At 36.6% G+C, this 15,887-nt stretch overlaps 1 protein-coding gene across 1 annotated transcript; it reads left to right on the top strand.

Annotated features, from left to right (window-relative positions):
* Window positions 1–34: 34 nt before the first annotated feature.
* Window positions 35–7,237, top strand: LOC5573740 (zinc finger protein 519). Its single transcript, XM_001654718.2, has 3 exons — window positions 35–469; window positions 6,302–6,948; window positions 7,007–7,237. The coding sequence occupies exons 1-3, from the start codon at window positions 125–127 to the stop codon at window positions 7,206–7,208; spliced, it is 1,194 nt and encodes a 397-aa protein (XP_001654768.2). The 5' UTR covers window positions 35–124; the 3' UTR covers window positions 7,209–7,237.
* Window positions 7,238–15,887: the final 8,650 nt, after the last annotated feature.

Genomic DNA, 15,887 nt, shown 5'->3' on the forward strand with positions numbered 1-15,887 from the left:
GAGTGAGTGCCGATGAAAATTTAATCCTCTCCCAACTGGAACAGCTGTTGTTGTTATCGTCTATCGATGTAAACAGTCATCGCTTGGTCATCATCTGGTTGAATGTCCCGCAGAAACCAAAATAATGGAAACTTTTCTGGTGAAAGATTACCCCGGTGCTGTGTCCGATATCAACGCGGTTTGTCGGTGCTGTCTGGCGTCGGAGAAGCTGCAGAAAATCTTTGTAAACGGCGAGGAGCTGAATTCCGAGGTGGAAGAACTGCTGCGTCCAGCTTACATTCCCCTGAGCCCTAACGATGGCCTACCGAACTTAATATGCGCTTCCTGTGTGGAAGAGCTCCGCAATTGGCACCGGTTCCGACAGAAGTGTGACGAATCGTACAAATTGCTGGAACGTTTGCAGGAATGCTCCATCGATGTGCTCGAAGAGGCGGAGAAAGTTTTCGTCGAATCGACGGCACTGGTGACGGTAAGTACTTGTCACTTGTTACGCTAAGTTACATAGGGTAAAAGTAGCGATTATCGCTATAGTATTACTAATTGGTAGTACTAATTGTGATATATGTGTTCTCAATTATAATCAATTATAAAATTTGGAAGAAAATCCTTAGAAGCCAATTCCGGCATTGAAAGACATAGACATAGAAAAAGCATTCGACAGTGTTTGGCATGAAGGTTTGATCGTAAAATTTAAAAAAAAAAATTAAATTTTCCAACATCTTCTTTTTTCTGGCATTACGTCCCAACTGGGTCAAAGCCTGCTTCTCAGATTAGTGTTCTTATGAACATTTCCACAGTTATTAACTGAGAGCTTTCTTTGTCGATTGACCATTTTTGCATGTGTATATCGCGTGGCAGGTACGAAGATACTCTATGCCCTGGGAATCGAGAAAATTTCCTTCACGAAAAGATCCTCGACCAGCGGGATTCGAACCCACGACCCTCAGCATGGTCATGCTGAATAGCTGCGCGTTTACCGCTACGGCTATCTGGGCCCCCAAATTTTCCAACATATTGTTAGAATAATTCGAAGTTATCTGTCAAATCATACACTTCAGGTTAATTATCAGAACTCCAGATCTGAAAAACTTCCCGTAAGAGCTGGTGTTCCCCAAGACAGCATTTTGGGACCGATATTATACAATAATTTCACATCTGACTTACCTGAGTTACCTCAGGGATGTCAAAAATCCTTGTTTGCGGATGACACAGGCCTCTCAGCCAAAGGACGAAGCCTGCGTGTCATCTGTAGTGGATTGCAAAAAAGTTTGGATATTTTTTCTTCATACTTGCAAAAATGGAAGATTTCTCCTAATGCTTCCAAAACTCAACTTTAAAAATTTCAACATAAACCAAAAGTTCTTTATTTGAACCCTTCAAATAGACATGTTGTCATGATGAGAAGGATTCCAATAAATTGTTCATATAAAGTTAAGTATCTAAAGCTAATGCTAGATAAAAATTTAATTTTCAAAAATCACATTGGGGGCATTCAGGCCAAACGTAACAAATATATAAACATTTAATGTGTTTATTTACTTATGTATTAACAGAAGATCAAAACTTTGTCCTAAGAACAAGCTTTTGATCTTAACAAAAAAAATCAGGCCGTCCATGTTGTATGCTCTACCAATATGGGCTAGCTGTTTCAATTTTAAAGATCTACAGAGGATTCAAAACACAATGTTGAAAATTGTTCAGAAGCTCTCTCCCTGGTATAGTACCATGAGTTACATACCGTGCACTCCCGCTAATTTGAACGGTACCTCATGCAAACCATCGGGGTTCATTTTTAATTTGAACATCTAGTCACCCTAGAATATTCAAAGTTGAATAACATTATCAATAATTTCAGACAAAAACTGCAACCAGGGATGGTAGCAGTCAGACAGCAAAATATTAGTGACTTTAGTGACCAAAATGATCAAAAAAGTGACCAAATAGTGACCAAAAAGGGTTTATTCACAAATTTCATAACGCCAAATATGACCATTTTTGACAACCAACACCTCGTAACGCATTTTGTATGAATATTTTTCTAATTTTGTATGAGCTGTGACATCTTGAAGACACCCACCCACCCCTTCAGCGTTATGAAATTTCCGAAAGGGCCCAAAGTGACCTAAAAGTGACTTGAAAACTACAAGTATTAGTCATTGAAATGACTAGAAATTAAAATATGGTCTATGTGAATATTAACCTTAATTAATTCTACATATTAGGCGAATTTAGAATGTAGAGAACTGCAGTAATTTCAAATCTTTCGTAACAGTTATCTGTCCAAGATAAGACTTGATTGTCATAAATGATCAAACAGATAACCTTTTTCAAGATTTCATTTATCATTTTTACGAGATGAACATTAGCTTAAAATAAGGTTACTATGTTATATTTCTGATTTCGATTAAAAAAAATTAAATACATGAACTTTTGTAAACAAACTCGTGATAGAATTAATAACGAAACTCCTGTACATGATGAACTTACTGGAAAGATTTTGAAGTAGAGATGCAAAATGAATTACTTGAAGCATTTCTCAACAAAGCTGTGGAATAAATCGAGGAAAAAGGTTAAAAAAAAATAAAAAAAAATCTTTACAGAATTCAAAGTTCAAAAACAAACGAAAAATAGAAACTCATGCTAAGTTTGTGGCAGAATTTCTGTAAAATAAAGAATCCAAATAAACAATAACTCCAGAACACAATTGATTATTAACAAACTCGAGAAAAGAACAAATTAGTTGAATGTCGTGCATAAAGAATAAGAATTTCATTAGCATTTCAATAATTAAATTATTGAAAATAATCACATAAATCAGTGGCGACTCGTAACCTCACGTTTTATCTGATCTACGACCCTGAAATGACTAATTTTGCAAATTCAAATTATAGAATAAACAGTAAACGATAGATAGCACATATTTGTTGCTGAAATTCAGAAACAGGTGGATTTTGGGTTAGAGAATAGCCACTGATAACACTATTGATTAATTATTATCGTCCAACAATGTTCTATCATTCATTATAGAAACATGTTATTTTGTTTGGAAATAGTAGACCAAAGTCGTGTAAAAACGATGTCAAGGGTTAATCAATGGAAACATATATTAAAGAAAAAGACACCGACACGTTAATGCTTCCAGTGGACGATTTGCCTTTTGCAGGAAGCATCACACTAGACAACGGACTAGCATGCAACGCCCAGTGGCACAATCGAAATACGTTCTAGATGAAAAGTTTTCCAGACTGAAGCGGGAATCGAACCCACGCTCTTTGACTCGATGCGGTTAAATGCTTGGTTACATTAACCGCACGGCCACGTTGGAATTTTTGATGTGATATCTGAAATGATTTCCAGCAAAAATAGTACATGCTGTTGAAGTCCTGGACGAGTTTCTGACAAACTTTTATAATTTATTTTAGTTGTTATTCCTAGCCGTCTCTGGCTTATCTTCCGGAGGAGTTTTGATGATGTTTATTTTCAGAAACCAGCAGAGGCGTCGCGTCCACATGTGCAACATGTGCACTGCACAGGTGGCAAATCGTTCATCATAACAACCTACAATTTCTACTATTATTGAAGTACGATTCTCGAATTCACTCAATTAAATTTAGCCTATTTCAATTATCTTTATCATTGAGCATCACAATTTTCACCTTTCAAAATATTTGTTGTTATACTTTTGCTATTTAAATTAAATGCAAAAGCTGTTTGGTGTGGCGCGAGATCTGTGCCCTAATTTTCCCTACGCGCTCAGTGCGATGCATGCTACGCAACACTTTGTTCCACGCTACACGTTGCTGCTGTGACGATGAAACCCAACGTGTGCACTCTCATCGGGAGACGCGTCGCCTTTCGTCGTACATACAATTCTGTATATGTGGTAGAATGTTTTTTGCACTACAAATGCCAGTGTGTAAGTAGCCAAAGCGTCAACTCTGGCCGGTGCACAGTCTTGCCCAGTGAATCAAATTGTCATCAAGAGAGACGAAAAACAAACAACAAAGCAAGCTTGCTCACAACCGTTTGTCGCAACTGTTGCACATAAGGACACAATTTAAAGCAAAATTGTCATGACAATCACTGAGCGCAACATTGTTGCAACCTTTTCAACTCGCGATTAATCAGTTATTTCAAACTCAAAACCAAATTTGTTTTATGGATGCTGTTTGATAATGTGTCAATGTTTACCAACACGGAGAAAGTTCTCGAAAATTGCAATGCGAAGCCCAGAAAATCGCTGCGCACGTGGTGATCGATCTTTGTCATATTTTGTTCAAGTGATGATAAACTCATGTTGCGGAATAAAATTGTTACAACAAGAATAGGACGTGACAATGTCTTTGTTGCTGCGTGTTGGGTGACAATTGATTCACTGGTCTTGCCACATCAATCTGTGCGAGCGTGCGGTGGGGAGACAAGAGACAAATCAATCCACGAGAGAGATCCATTTTGCTTGCTCTCTTTTTTCCTTCGCGCTTTCAACATCACCACGCTTATGTTGTGGAGTACTGGCGTGATTTTTTAGACGGCTGACGGTAAGAAGTTTATGTAAGTTTGAGACTCAGGGCCCGCGCGTTTTTTTTTTTTGTACAATACTGGTTAAGAACCTCGCTTCCAGCATACAGTATTAGCGCGGTGGTACTTGTGATGGTCAATCAGAAGACAATCAGAAAATGAATTCAAAAGCGGTCGTGCCCTCCGCATCGTCATCGTCAGTATAACGCTTGTGGTGTGGTTTAAAAGCGAGCAATTTTCTAGATACGTGCACCAAGTACACGAAGCGAACGATCTTGTATTAATTCTATGTAAAAATATGTGGGTTATGATCACTAACTCTATATTGCAATATTAGTTAGAATCCAGTCAGGTCCGTCACACTCGGGCTCAGATTGGGTACCACTTCTAGTACTGCATTTGGTCTCTCGGTAGTGCAAAAGGTACCCAAGTTTGAAAGATTGCAGTACACTTTTTACGGCATTCTAGATTACCTTATGAGCCATAAAATTTTGGGCAACTGCAAGGGACATGGAGGTCTTTAATTTGTCTTTGATCCAGTGCTTTATAAATCGAAACTGATGACCCGCATAATTTGAATTATTTTCATATGCAATTTTACAATTTCCCCATAATGATGACTAATCGTTAAAATTGAAAAAGTGAAAAAATAAAACTAAACGACCCGATTAGCATCTGCAATCATAAATGTTTTTATCAATTGAAAGACCAGAAAAAAAATTTGAAAACGAAGGTTAGTAAAGATTGATTATACCTACATTTTATTACCTTAGAAAAAAAAGGTTTGAATCCAAGGTGTACCTAATAATGACATATATAAAATGACACAATGTTGTTTCCGTTTTTAGGAACTGGGTCGATTATCAGCACATAAATAAACCAACGTCAAGCAAATTGTAGTTCGGTCGAACTTGAATCGGGTTTGGGGTTGAAACTGTGGTTCAGAACAGGTTGCGCCAGTTCCAACCTAGGTTCAAAAACGAATTCGACATAAATTAGAAGTGCACAGGTTGATAATTAGGCCACGCGACGCCTCTGGAAACCAGGTTTTGGATTTCTTCCATAGCCGTAGATTACTCATATCAGATATTGGTTCTGGTTTTTGCCAAAATTTAATAAAATATTTCGGACAACAAATTTATCCTAATATTGCTTTCTAAGTTTTGCCAGAATGTTCTCCAAAGTTTTTTCCAGAAAATTTTTAAATTTTTTTATCGGAAATGTCTACGCAATATTCTTCCAAAAAGTTAGCCGGAAGGGCGGAGATTAACCAGTCTCGGGCTGAACTTCCCCATAATAAGGATTCAATAATAATATAGTTGGCCAGGAGTCTCTAATTTTCTTTAGTTAAGAATCTTGACACTTTGATTTCAAAATCACACTATTCTTCTAACAAATATCTCTTTCTTGTTGTTTTAGTTTGAAAAGCTAACCCAGCCTTAAATTTCATTATCATCAGATCACGAAAAAAGTGACTTTAGTGACCATTTTCGTGAAAAAAGTGACTTTAGTGACTTTTTGTTGGAAATAGTGACTTTTTAGTGACCAGGTCGAAAAAAGTGACCAAGTCACTAAAAAGTGACTTGCTACCAGCCCTGTAGCAACGATAAATGAAATGGAGGTGTTAACAAAATGCTAATAATAGCTTAATTGAATTTCACCAAATTTGGAAAATAGTGTTTCCTAAAACAGAAAACTTATATATAAGAAATGAATGTAATGATTTGAATAATACTAATATAGTAAGAAAAATAAATAAAAAATATTAAACTATTCGTTTCAGATATCGGACACCGTTGGTATCGAGGAACAGGAAATTTTTGTTCAGGATGAGCCTGTGAACGTATTCAAACAGGAGCCGGAAGTATTCATCCAAGACGATCCTGATCCTGATGAACTCAAGGAAGATCATCAGGACACAGGAACAGCTAATCAAGAATCTTCTACAACGTGTGTAAACATCAAAGTAGAACCTGTTTCATGTGCAGAGACTTTCTATCGAGCCAAGCTCGTCGAAAAGCAGGTTCTGGGTGGAAAAAAGAAGCGCTACATATACCATCGGCAGTGTCCAATATGTGGCATAGTGCTGAAACGTGGCCTTAGAGAGCACATAATGATCCACAACGATCCCACGGGACGGCCATTCAAGTGCGACAGCTGCCACAAGACGTACTGTCGTAAGGACAATCTACGACAGCACCAGGAACGGGAACATCTGCTCATTCGCTATCATTGTGACATTTGTGGGAAGATATTCAGCACCAGGGATGTACTGAATGCCCATCGAAAGCTGCACAATACCGAAAGTTTCAAATGTGACCAGTGCGATCAGGTGTTCAAGACGACCAAATACCTGTACAAGCACAAACAGAAGCATCTGGGGATCAAGAAGTTTATCTGCACATATTGCGGAAAAGGGTTTTTGGTTGGGTAAGATTCCGTCAAAGTCTGACAGATGCGATTGTATTAATGATATACTTTTTTGTAGCGAGTATCTCAAGGACCATCTGCGGATACACACGGGCGAAAAACCATTCGATTGTAAAATATGCGGCAAGCTTTTTCGTACAACAAACCACCTTAGACAGCACACACGGACTCACTCGATTCCAGTTATCTCAGATCAGAAAAGTCCTAGTGATGGCGATATCAGTAGGAACGAGAACAGTGTACTTCCTGATAGCATGTAGCTAATAAATTGGTTTTGTTACTAAACTAATTTAAACTTTTCTTTCTACAAAAGTTATACTTATGACCACTTCTCATAATAACATCTTTTGCGCGGTACAACAAAAATAGATTTGAGATACAATTACATATGTAGAAAAAAAACGAAAGGACTGAAGGTATCCAAGCGTTTCTTTAAAAGTGAATTCCAATGCAGGTTACATCGATTGATTGATTGACCTAATAGCTATCCTCGAATATCTGTTGATTCATATAGGGGGAAGTTTTCTATGGCCGGACCGCCTCTATGCCTGGACAGTTTGAATTTTCCAAAAACGAATAATGATATTAAGATTTTAGTATTCCATTATTATACTAAAACGCATTTTTGAAGTATATATAAACTATGACGTTTTCATATTCAAACGTAAACAAACAGTAGCTGTTTTATTTTTATCCTGATTAGATCTATTGAAAAAACGTGAAACGAGAATATTTCGAAATGTAGTCACAAATGTTTCTTATAATTTGAGCTGGATTGTCTCCGTACGTTGACTTCAGTAAGTTTTGCATCAATCTCAATGCAAAATTTATTAGAAAATGTAGATGTAACGTGATAATGGTTTTGCGAACTCCTGGACATCTGTCGGACTTAGTCTAAGTAATGTCGAATTTGTTTTTGAACCTAAGTTGGAACTGGCGCAACCCTTTCTGAATCGCAGTTTCAACCCCAACCCGATTCAGGTTCGACCGTACTACAATTTGCTTGAAGTTGTTTTGTTTATGTGTTGTGTTGTTGAATTTCAAAGAAAAGCATCCTTTTTGTGAAACCATTGTAAGTTCTCTATGACCGGACAGTGAAAATGTTAACCTACTAACTGGGATCTAATTCATAATTTGCTTTTTTTTCATAAATGTAGGATACAAAAAACGAACAGCAACAAAAATAAAGCATGAACAACAAAACTTTTGGTCATTGGAGGCCTTAAAAAGTGTTATGAATATGATGCTTTTAAGGCAGACTTGTGCCACCCCAATACTACCCCATGGGAAAAAAAACAAGCCACCATCTTCGGTTCCCACTGGGAAGTGGTTCCCCAAGACAGTTCAATGTTAGTAAACGAATAGTCGTTTCGGGACAAACAATCTAGAATGGCGAAAAAAATTGTGTGGGGAAAATGTGTTTAATATTTACTACTTCATCCTGATTTCAACCCACACAACTCTTGAAATATTTGTTTTAGAACGAAAACGTTTTTGTATGGTGAGCCTCGAAAACAGATTGATAAAATGGAAAATTATTATTGATTCGATTTGGTCAATGTGAGTAACTACTTTTGAGTTTTTTCATCTACGTATGGTTCTTGTTGATTTTAGTTTCTTTCATTATGTGTTTCTGATTTATGATTCCTTTTATTTTTTAATTATTGCACTATTTATTGACACAACATGTATGTTTGTGAATTTAACAAGTGAATAAAAATCTAAAATTCAATCGCCTTGGATTCGCCCACCATGAAACTGCTAAGTCATTGGATCCGATTGACCATATATTTGCTTTCGACATAATCTGCAATCAAAGAATATGTGATTCAAATATTTTAATAAGGCGCCAAAAAATGTCCTCGACTCGCATACCCAACGAATCATAATACAATCACTATTATGTACACATAAAATTACTAGGAATGATTTATTGGACTGTAATTTATAATATCAATTTAAACAATATCGTGCGTGCATTATAGGCTACTGAATCAGTCGATAAAAGTTCAGTTCGTTTTTGGAAGGTCTCACCCCGTGCTATTTCTAAAATTACTGCAATAATTTTCAGAAATTGTAAGTAATAAATGTTTGACGTTTCTGGGAACGCTTAATTTTATACAATCCAAAAACCCTGAAAAATATATGAAAATCCAGAATGTTTTTCAACTCATTTTTCAATGCAATTTATCAAAAGGGTGATCCGAATTTTTCGGACGTTCAAATCCGATGCATCTCGGAAATTTCTCGAAATCTATTTATAAATATTTTTTTTTTGTCTTTGGCATCGTTGGAACCCGATTTTGTGTGCTAAATTTTCCAAAACTTATTTATAAAATATTTTGTACCATTATAACTGATGAGAAGGAGTGCAACCAAAACATAAAAAATAGTGCTGTAGATTTTTTGTTGTTTAAAAAGTTAATAGCTGAATGCCAGAAATTTAAGCTTTCAACCCTCAAAGTTCACACATAAAAAAGCCTTGCCTTGTACTACGAAGCGTTGCCATTCTCGTCGAGCTTGCGCTTGAAAATCCACTTTTACTGTCGATTGGCTTGCGATCAGCGGGCAGGTTTGCCAGCTTCCAGGTACCGCGCATCTTCAACGACTTGATTTCATCATCCATCCTACGCGGCCTCGTCGGGCACTATACCCATTGTGCTATAGAATATGCGTTTAATTTCCAAAATAATTTCAAGACTATTTTACGATGCATTGAAAGCTTCCAAATCGGATTAAAACTATGAAAGATTTAGCAGTTGAAATACAATGGTTTGCGCTTGCAGGAGTTCCAATTTCAATAATATTTATGTATTATTTAATTAAGGTTGAACCACGTTGAACATAACCTATAAAATTGAATGAGCTCATGGAACTTATTGATCCAAAATATTATGTTTTTGTTCTTGGCAAAACGTGGTTTTAATTACGAAACTCAAATTCCTTAACCCTCTCTTTCCCATGGTAGCACAGGTGATCCACCGAATTGGTACGAGTAGCTCAATAATAATAGAAATAAATTTATACGCTTATTTGTCTTATCAAACATCGAAATAAGTGACCAAAAGGTCAAACTATTGAAAAAAAAATCAATTTTTTTATTGTGGTTTTGAATAATATAGCTTATTTAGAACAACTTTTCTACCCATAACTGCATATTTGTAACATTCGACAAAAGTAGGCATTGAGTAAATGGAACACCAAGTGTGCATTTCATGGCAGTATGGAAGGAAACTCAAATTTCTAAAAATTACCAGGAACTCAAAATTGCTTATTTCAGGCTAATATTTTGTACAACTCATATCGCATACTGGGCGAATTGTCAGAAAATAATTCTGATAGAAATTTCATTGCTATCACATTACGAGGCCCACATATAATCTCAATGTGACTGTTATGCGGTTATAATTACCAATGTGACAAAACAACTTGGTATTTTTTTCGAATTTTTTAGAACAATCTCACAGATTTCAGAAAGTTGATCGAAAGTATTTATCATTTGATGACTCTCCATGGTATTAACGCCATTTTGTCAAAAATGCCGAATGTGACTGTTTTGCAGTTATGGGCAGTTTTGTTCAAGCACTTTTTTTAGAAACGCCATTTTGATAGCTAAATTGTCGAACAAAGCTGTGGGAAAGAAAGGGTTAACACCACATTTTGCATTTTCGTCAAAAATCACACATTTTCATAATTATCTCAGAAATATGTCAAAGGATCCTGATCATTGTATTTGGCTTTTGATTTACACGATGAGAGAATAGTGGGGCTGTCTTTTGTACATAATGTTTTTGCCAATGTTTGTCCTACCCATGGTTTCGAAAGTGCACGCTTCTCTGCTTACTTGAACAATTATGGCATTAAATAATTCATTGATTAATTCATAAGTTTTGTTTCGAATTGAGCAAGAAATGTTAAAACAAAAACTCTTGCCCCACTCTAACTTTTGCACCACTTTACTTTACTCTTACGCGTAGCGCGAAAAATTTCGAGTCGACGATCTTATTTAAAAAAAGCTTGTAGATCGTCGCAGTTACTTCAAATCGTTTTAAGGACTTGTGCGCGATCATGCCTTGGACAATCAGGAGCAATCGAGCAGCAGACACCAAAACGATTTGAAATAGATGCGACGATCTACAAGCATTTTAGAAAGTTTTCAAGATCGCCGTTGCGACAAATAATCTCGTATGTATTTACAGTTCTTCTTCTTCTTCTTTCTGGCGTTACGTCCCTACTGCACGCAAACAAATTTTGTTGTATAATCTACCGAATCTATGGTAGAATTAAGAACTGCACCAACGATTTTCAACCGACTACAAAAATCTGTTAACTTTACTATAATCTGGTACAGTGATTTGTACCAGTGCTGTAAATGTGACCATGTCCATAGTAGTATCCACTACAAAGCATTGTATTTCAATCCGTGACACTCACCGTACAACACAGTGTGGTCAAAGGTATAATGCCAAACTGGTCAAATCTAAAATGTTTGTGGTCATAAATACTGCAACTGTGGTTAAATAAACCGAAGATATTTTTTGTGTAGTGATGTTTATTTATTTAACAGTCAAGGCCGGTTTGCTACTGACATGAAAAGGAATCGCCTGTCTCGATGCGTGGAAAATTTCTCCCAAGAAATGGTCAAGGAAATCACTTTTTTCTGATCGCAGTACGCAGTTGAGAAGAAATGTCACTTCAAAGAGAACTCTCTGTAGGAAATTTCTTGACCCTTTCAGTCAAGGAATTTCTTTACTTTTCTTGAGCGAAACAGCATACTTAGCTTCAATATCAACAGACTTCAAAAGCCCTAATGATAGAATGAACTAAAATTAAAATTAAAAACATTTTAAAACTTAAATATACTATTCTGCGAAATGTGACACAAAGCGCCGACGCAAAGTTGACCGAGGTAGGTGAAAATCGAATGATGCAGAAACTCGGTTGAAAACGCGCTGAATTCCACCGATCGGTGCAAGCCATAATTAGTTCGATGAAGCGGCGTTCTCAACATAACACTGTTACGCAGGGCTCGCGGTTGTACGTTTATGTTGATCTGCTGTAGTAAATAGCTGCAGTCTATTCGGCCTTGCAAGATGTCAGCAACCAGGAGAGCTCTTGACGTATCCCTACGAACTCGAAGCAGCTCCAGACCAATCAGCCGGCAACGATCCTCATAACTTGGCAGACGGAACGGGTTACTCCAAGGCAGTTTGCGCAAGGCGAATCGAAGAAACCGTCGCTGGACCGATTCAACTCTTTCAACGCCGTTGTTATAATATGGATTCTAAACGGGAGAACAATATTCCAGAATCGAGCGCACCAACGATCCATACAGAGATTTCAGGCAATGAACATCGGAAATGTTGACTATGTTTTGGTAGAGTTAACAGATTTATGTAATCGGTTGAAAATCGTTGGTGCAGTTCTTAATTTTACCATGAATTCAGTAGTTTCTACAATAAAATTCATTTCAGTGTGGGACAGAGCCTGCTTCTCAGCTTATAGTGTTCTTATATATGAGCACTTCCACAGTTATTAACTGCCCGGATAAAAACGTATCATTCAGTGAATGGAATAAACCATCAATGTACAATATAACGTATTGGATACAATACAGCGTATTGTAATTGAATGTCGAAGCAATATTATTCTTGTTTGGATATACAATTCAAAAACAATATAATATATTGTAACAGAACATTGTATTGTTTTTAATTGGTTTTATACCTTACAATTTTGGTCAAATTCCTATTTTCGCGTAAAACAACTGTTGCTTTTTTCTATGTAGCTTTGCTGAAAGAAATAAACAAAACAAGTTCAGAAAGCAAGAAATGTTGGGTGAAAAATATTCAAAAAGTAAAAATAAGTAGTTTTTTAGAAGTCACTTGACATTAGCTGTAACGACGTATGCAACCATGATACAGTTCGTTGAATTGTTTTTGTATTGTACAACAATACAAAAATTGCTAATCAAGACATTACATGAACATTATATCGTATTGTATTTTCAAAATGTTTGTATGAGAAAATATCTATATTTGTATTGTTACGATACTTAACCATCCATACATTATATTGCAAAAATCTCATATACCATACAATGAACTGTATAAAACAATATATTGTACTGTAATCGTATTGTCATTTTACATATACTGTATTGTATTTCCAATATATTGAATGGTACTGTTACAATACGTTATATAGTTTTTGTGTTGTATTTTTTATCCGGGTGAGAGCTTACTATGCCAATGACCATTTTTGCATGCCTATATCGTGTGGCAGGTACGAAGATACTCTATGCCCTGATGGGAAGTCGAGAAAATTTCCAACCCGAAAAGATCCTCGACCGGTGGGATTCGAACCCACGACCCTCAGCTTGGTCTTGCTGAATAGCTGCGCGTTTACCGCTACGGCTATCTGGGCCTATATATTTACAGTATTTATTCACCGTCAAGCTAGGTATGCTGTTCCGCTCAAGAAAAGTAAAAATTTCTGCCCAAGAAATAGGCCAGGAGAAGTGGATGAACTTGTCATTCATTTTTCTGTCAAATCTCATACAAAATCTACTTTTTCTCTGACAGAAATTCACTCTAGGTGAACCACTTCCCCTGGCCTATGGTCAAGAAATTTCCTACAGTGAGCTCCATTTGAATTGACATTTCTTTTCAACTGCGTACTGCGATCAAAGAAAAATGCTTTTCTTGAGCATTTCTTGCAAGAAATTTCCCACGCATCGAGATAGGCGCCCGCATAATCATGAACCGTATTTCTACTGTTCCACAAACTGTTCATAACCATTCACGACAATATCAAAATAGTTTCAAATGACATCCAAAATAACAATAAACCAACCCTATCACAAACTGGTTTCACAGATTGGTGAATGGTAATCGGGAAAATCACAATGTGGGAAATAGGCGGTTAAGTTATGTAACCATTTAAAAACGCCTATTTTCTCGAACAACAGTTTGCCAAATGATGGGTATATTGTTCTTTTTTCATGAAATTCACGTTAACGCAAATAGTTAGAAAATTGTTGAACTATAAAATAGAAATAAGAAAAGTAATGTAGGGGAACACGGGGCAGTATGGACACCCTAAGGAATTTTCCTATTTTGACTGTAAAGACACGAATATTATATAGTTTTTCATGTGCAGTATGCTTTTTAGAGTTCTCAAGCATTTGTTAAACATTGTTGCAAAATTTTGAAAAAAATATTTTGTTTGCAAAAATGGGTTTAAAAAAAGCTTATATTTGGTAGTCACCATCAAGCTAGCGGGGCAAAGTGGACACCCCCATGGGGCAGTATGAACACCTTAACGTTTATAGGAAAATTGTCCCACGATCATTCCCAAACCTTGAAAAATGAAGGACACATTCAGGAAACCATAGTGATAGATCACTGTGCCACTGAAAACATGATTAAAACCAATTTACGACATTTTTCATAGTGATGCTTTCAATATTGCTTCCAGATTAGTTTTAATACATAACTGACGATTTTCAACCGATTTGTGGTTCCGAAACATAATCATTGCATTGCACGCTAAATATTTGTGGATAGTTTTGTGTATGAAGTTACATTTCTTTTTCTTTAAAGTGTCAGCTCTATTTTGTCACTCGGTGTCCATATTGCCCCAACAGTATAGGAAATTTTCATATAAGTTTTTCAGTGTCTCAAAGTAACAGAAAAAAATCTACTATATTTTTGAATTTAGCATAAATAATTGAAGATTAAGTCAAGAGCTACATTTTCGGTCAGCTTGCAGTCATTTGCCTCTGAAACCCTATTTGGTGAGGTGTGAATGTTATAATTTTAAAACCCAATAAAATCATGCTCCATTTTTTGGTTTAAAATCAATGTTTAAAACATTTTTTCTGAAATTTTAGTGGACAACTTACTCTTTCGACAGGCAACTGAAATATTGTTTGCATCTAAAGTATAAAATTATTCGCATATGCAAAGATACAGGGGGTGTCCATTCTGCCCCGGGTGTCCATACTGCCCCCGGTATCCCTATGTGTAATAAGCGGTTTGTGGTTGGTTATGATTGTTCTACCGTATGCCTTACTGTACTGATATGTTCATATTATAAGAATAATTTTAATTATTTTCGAATACATTGAATCAGAAATAATAAAACTGAACGTTTATACCAAATTTATTTATTTATTAATTTTTATAATCAAACCTTAAGCTATCTCACAAACGTTCTTTGTCCTCCTTTGTCGGTGCGTGACGTAATTTGTGCCTGACCCCTTTTCCATTAATAAAAATAATAGATGATTGCAGTCCCGAGTTGATTATAGCTTCGCGTTTCACCAACATATTTTTAAGTCGTTTTGTTGCGCATCATTCTCCGGACTGACTCCATGTGAATTGCATTGCCGTAAGTTGCCTGCTGTGCGTATCAAGACTTCGGAAAAGCGTTGGTCGCTTCTGCTCGCACAAGACAGTTTTAGCAAGAGTCGGCATCTTTTCTGGGACCGTTTTCTGGTAAAGACTGCTATTTTGTTGTTGGAAGGAATCGCTGTAGACAGAAGGGGATTCACAGGAACTGCAGTCTCAGCAATTGAGGCTTCCGACGCCTGTTGTTCTTACGGCCACCGACTTACCAGGTAGCTGGATTATTTTCGATGTTGCCTATGAGTGTTGATCCGGTTCTTAAAGCTGCAATAATAAATGCCGTAAATACCGTTGAAACTTAAGGACACGTTGAAATACCTACGTTTTGTATTTATTCCTGTGGTAGATCTTCATGTCACTGAGCAGGCCGTGCTCCTAGTGCTAATTAGAATCACTTGAACTGTCAACGAAGAAGCTGCACATTGGCGACGAGTGAACCCAGTTCGTTTGCGATAGCCCTCAAATTTGGATATCTTGGTTTACACAGCAAGGAAGGAAGGAAGTGAAGAAAACAGCAGCATTCTGAAG

This window comes from Aedes aegypti, chromosome 3, assembly GCF_002204515.2.
Source record: "Aedes aegypti strain LVP_AGWG chromosome 3, AaegL5.0 Primary Assembly, whole genome shotgun sequence".
Classification (NCBI taxonomy): Eukaryota; Metazoa; Arthropoda; class Insecta; order Diptera; family Culicidae; genus Aedes; species Aedes aegypti.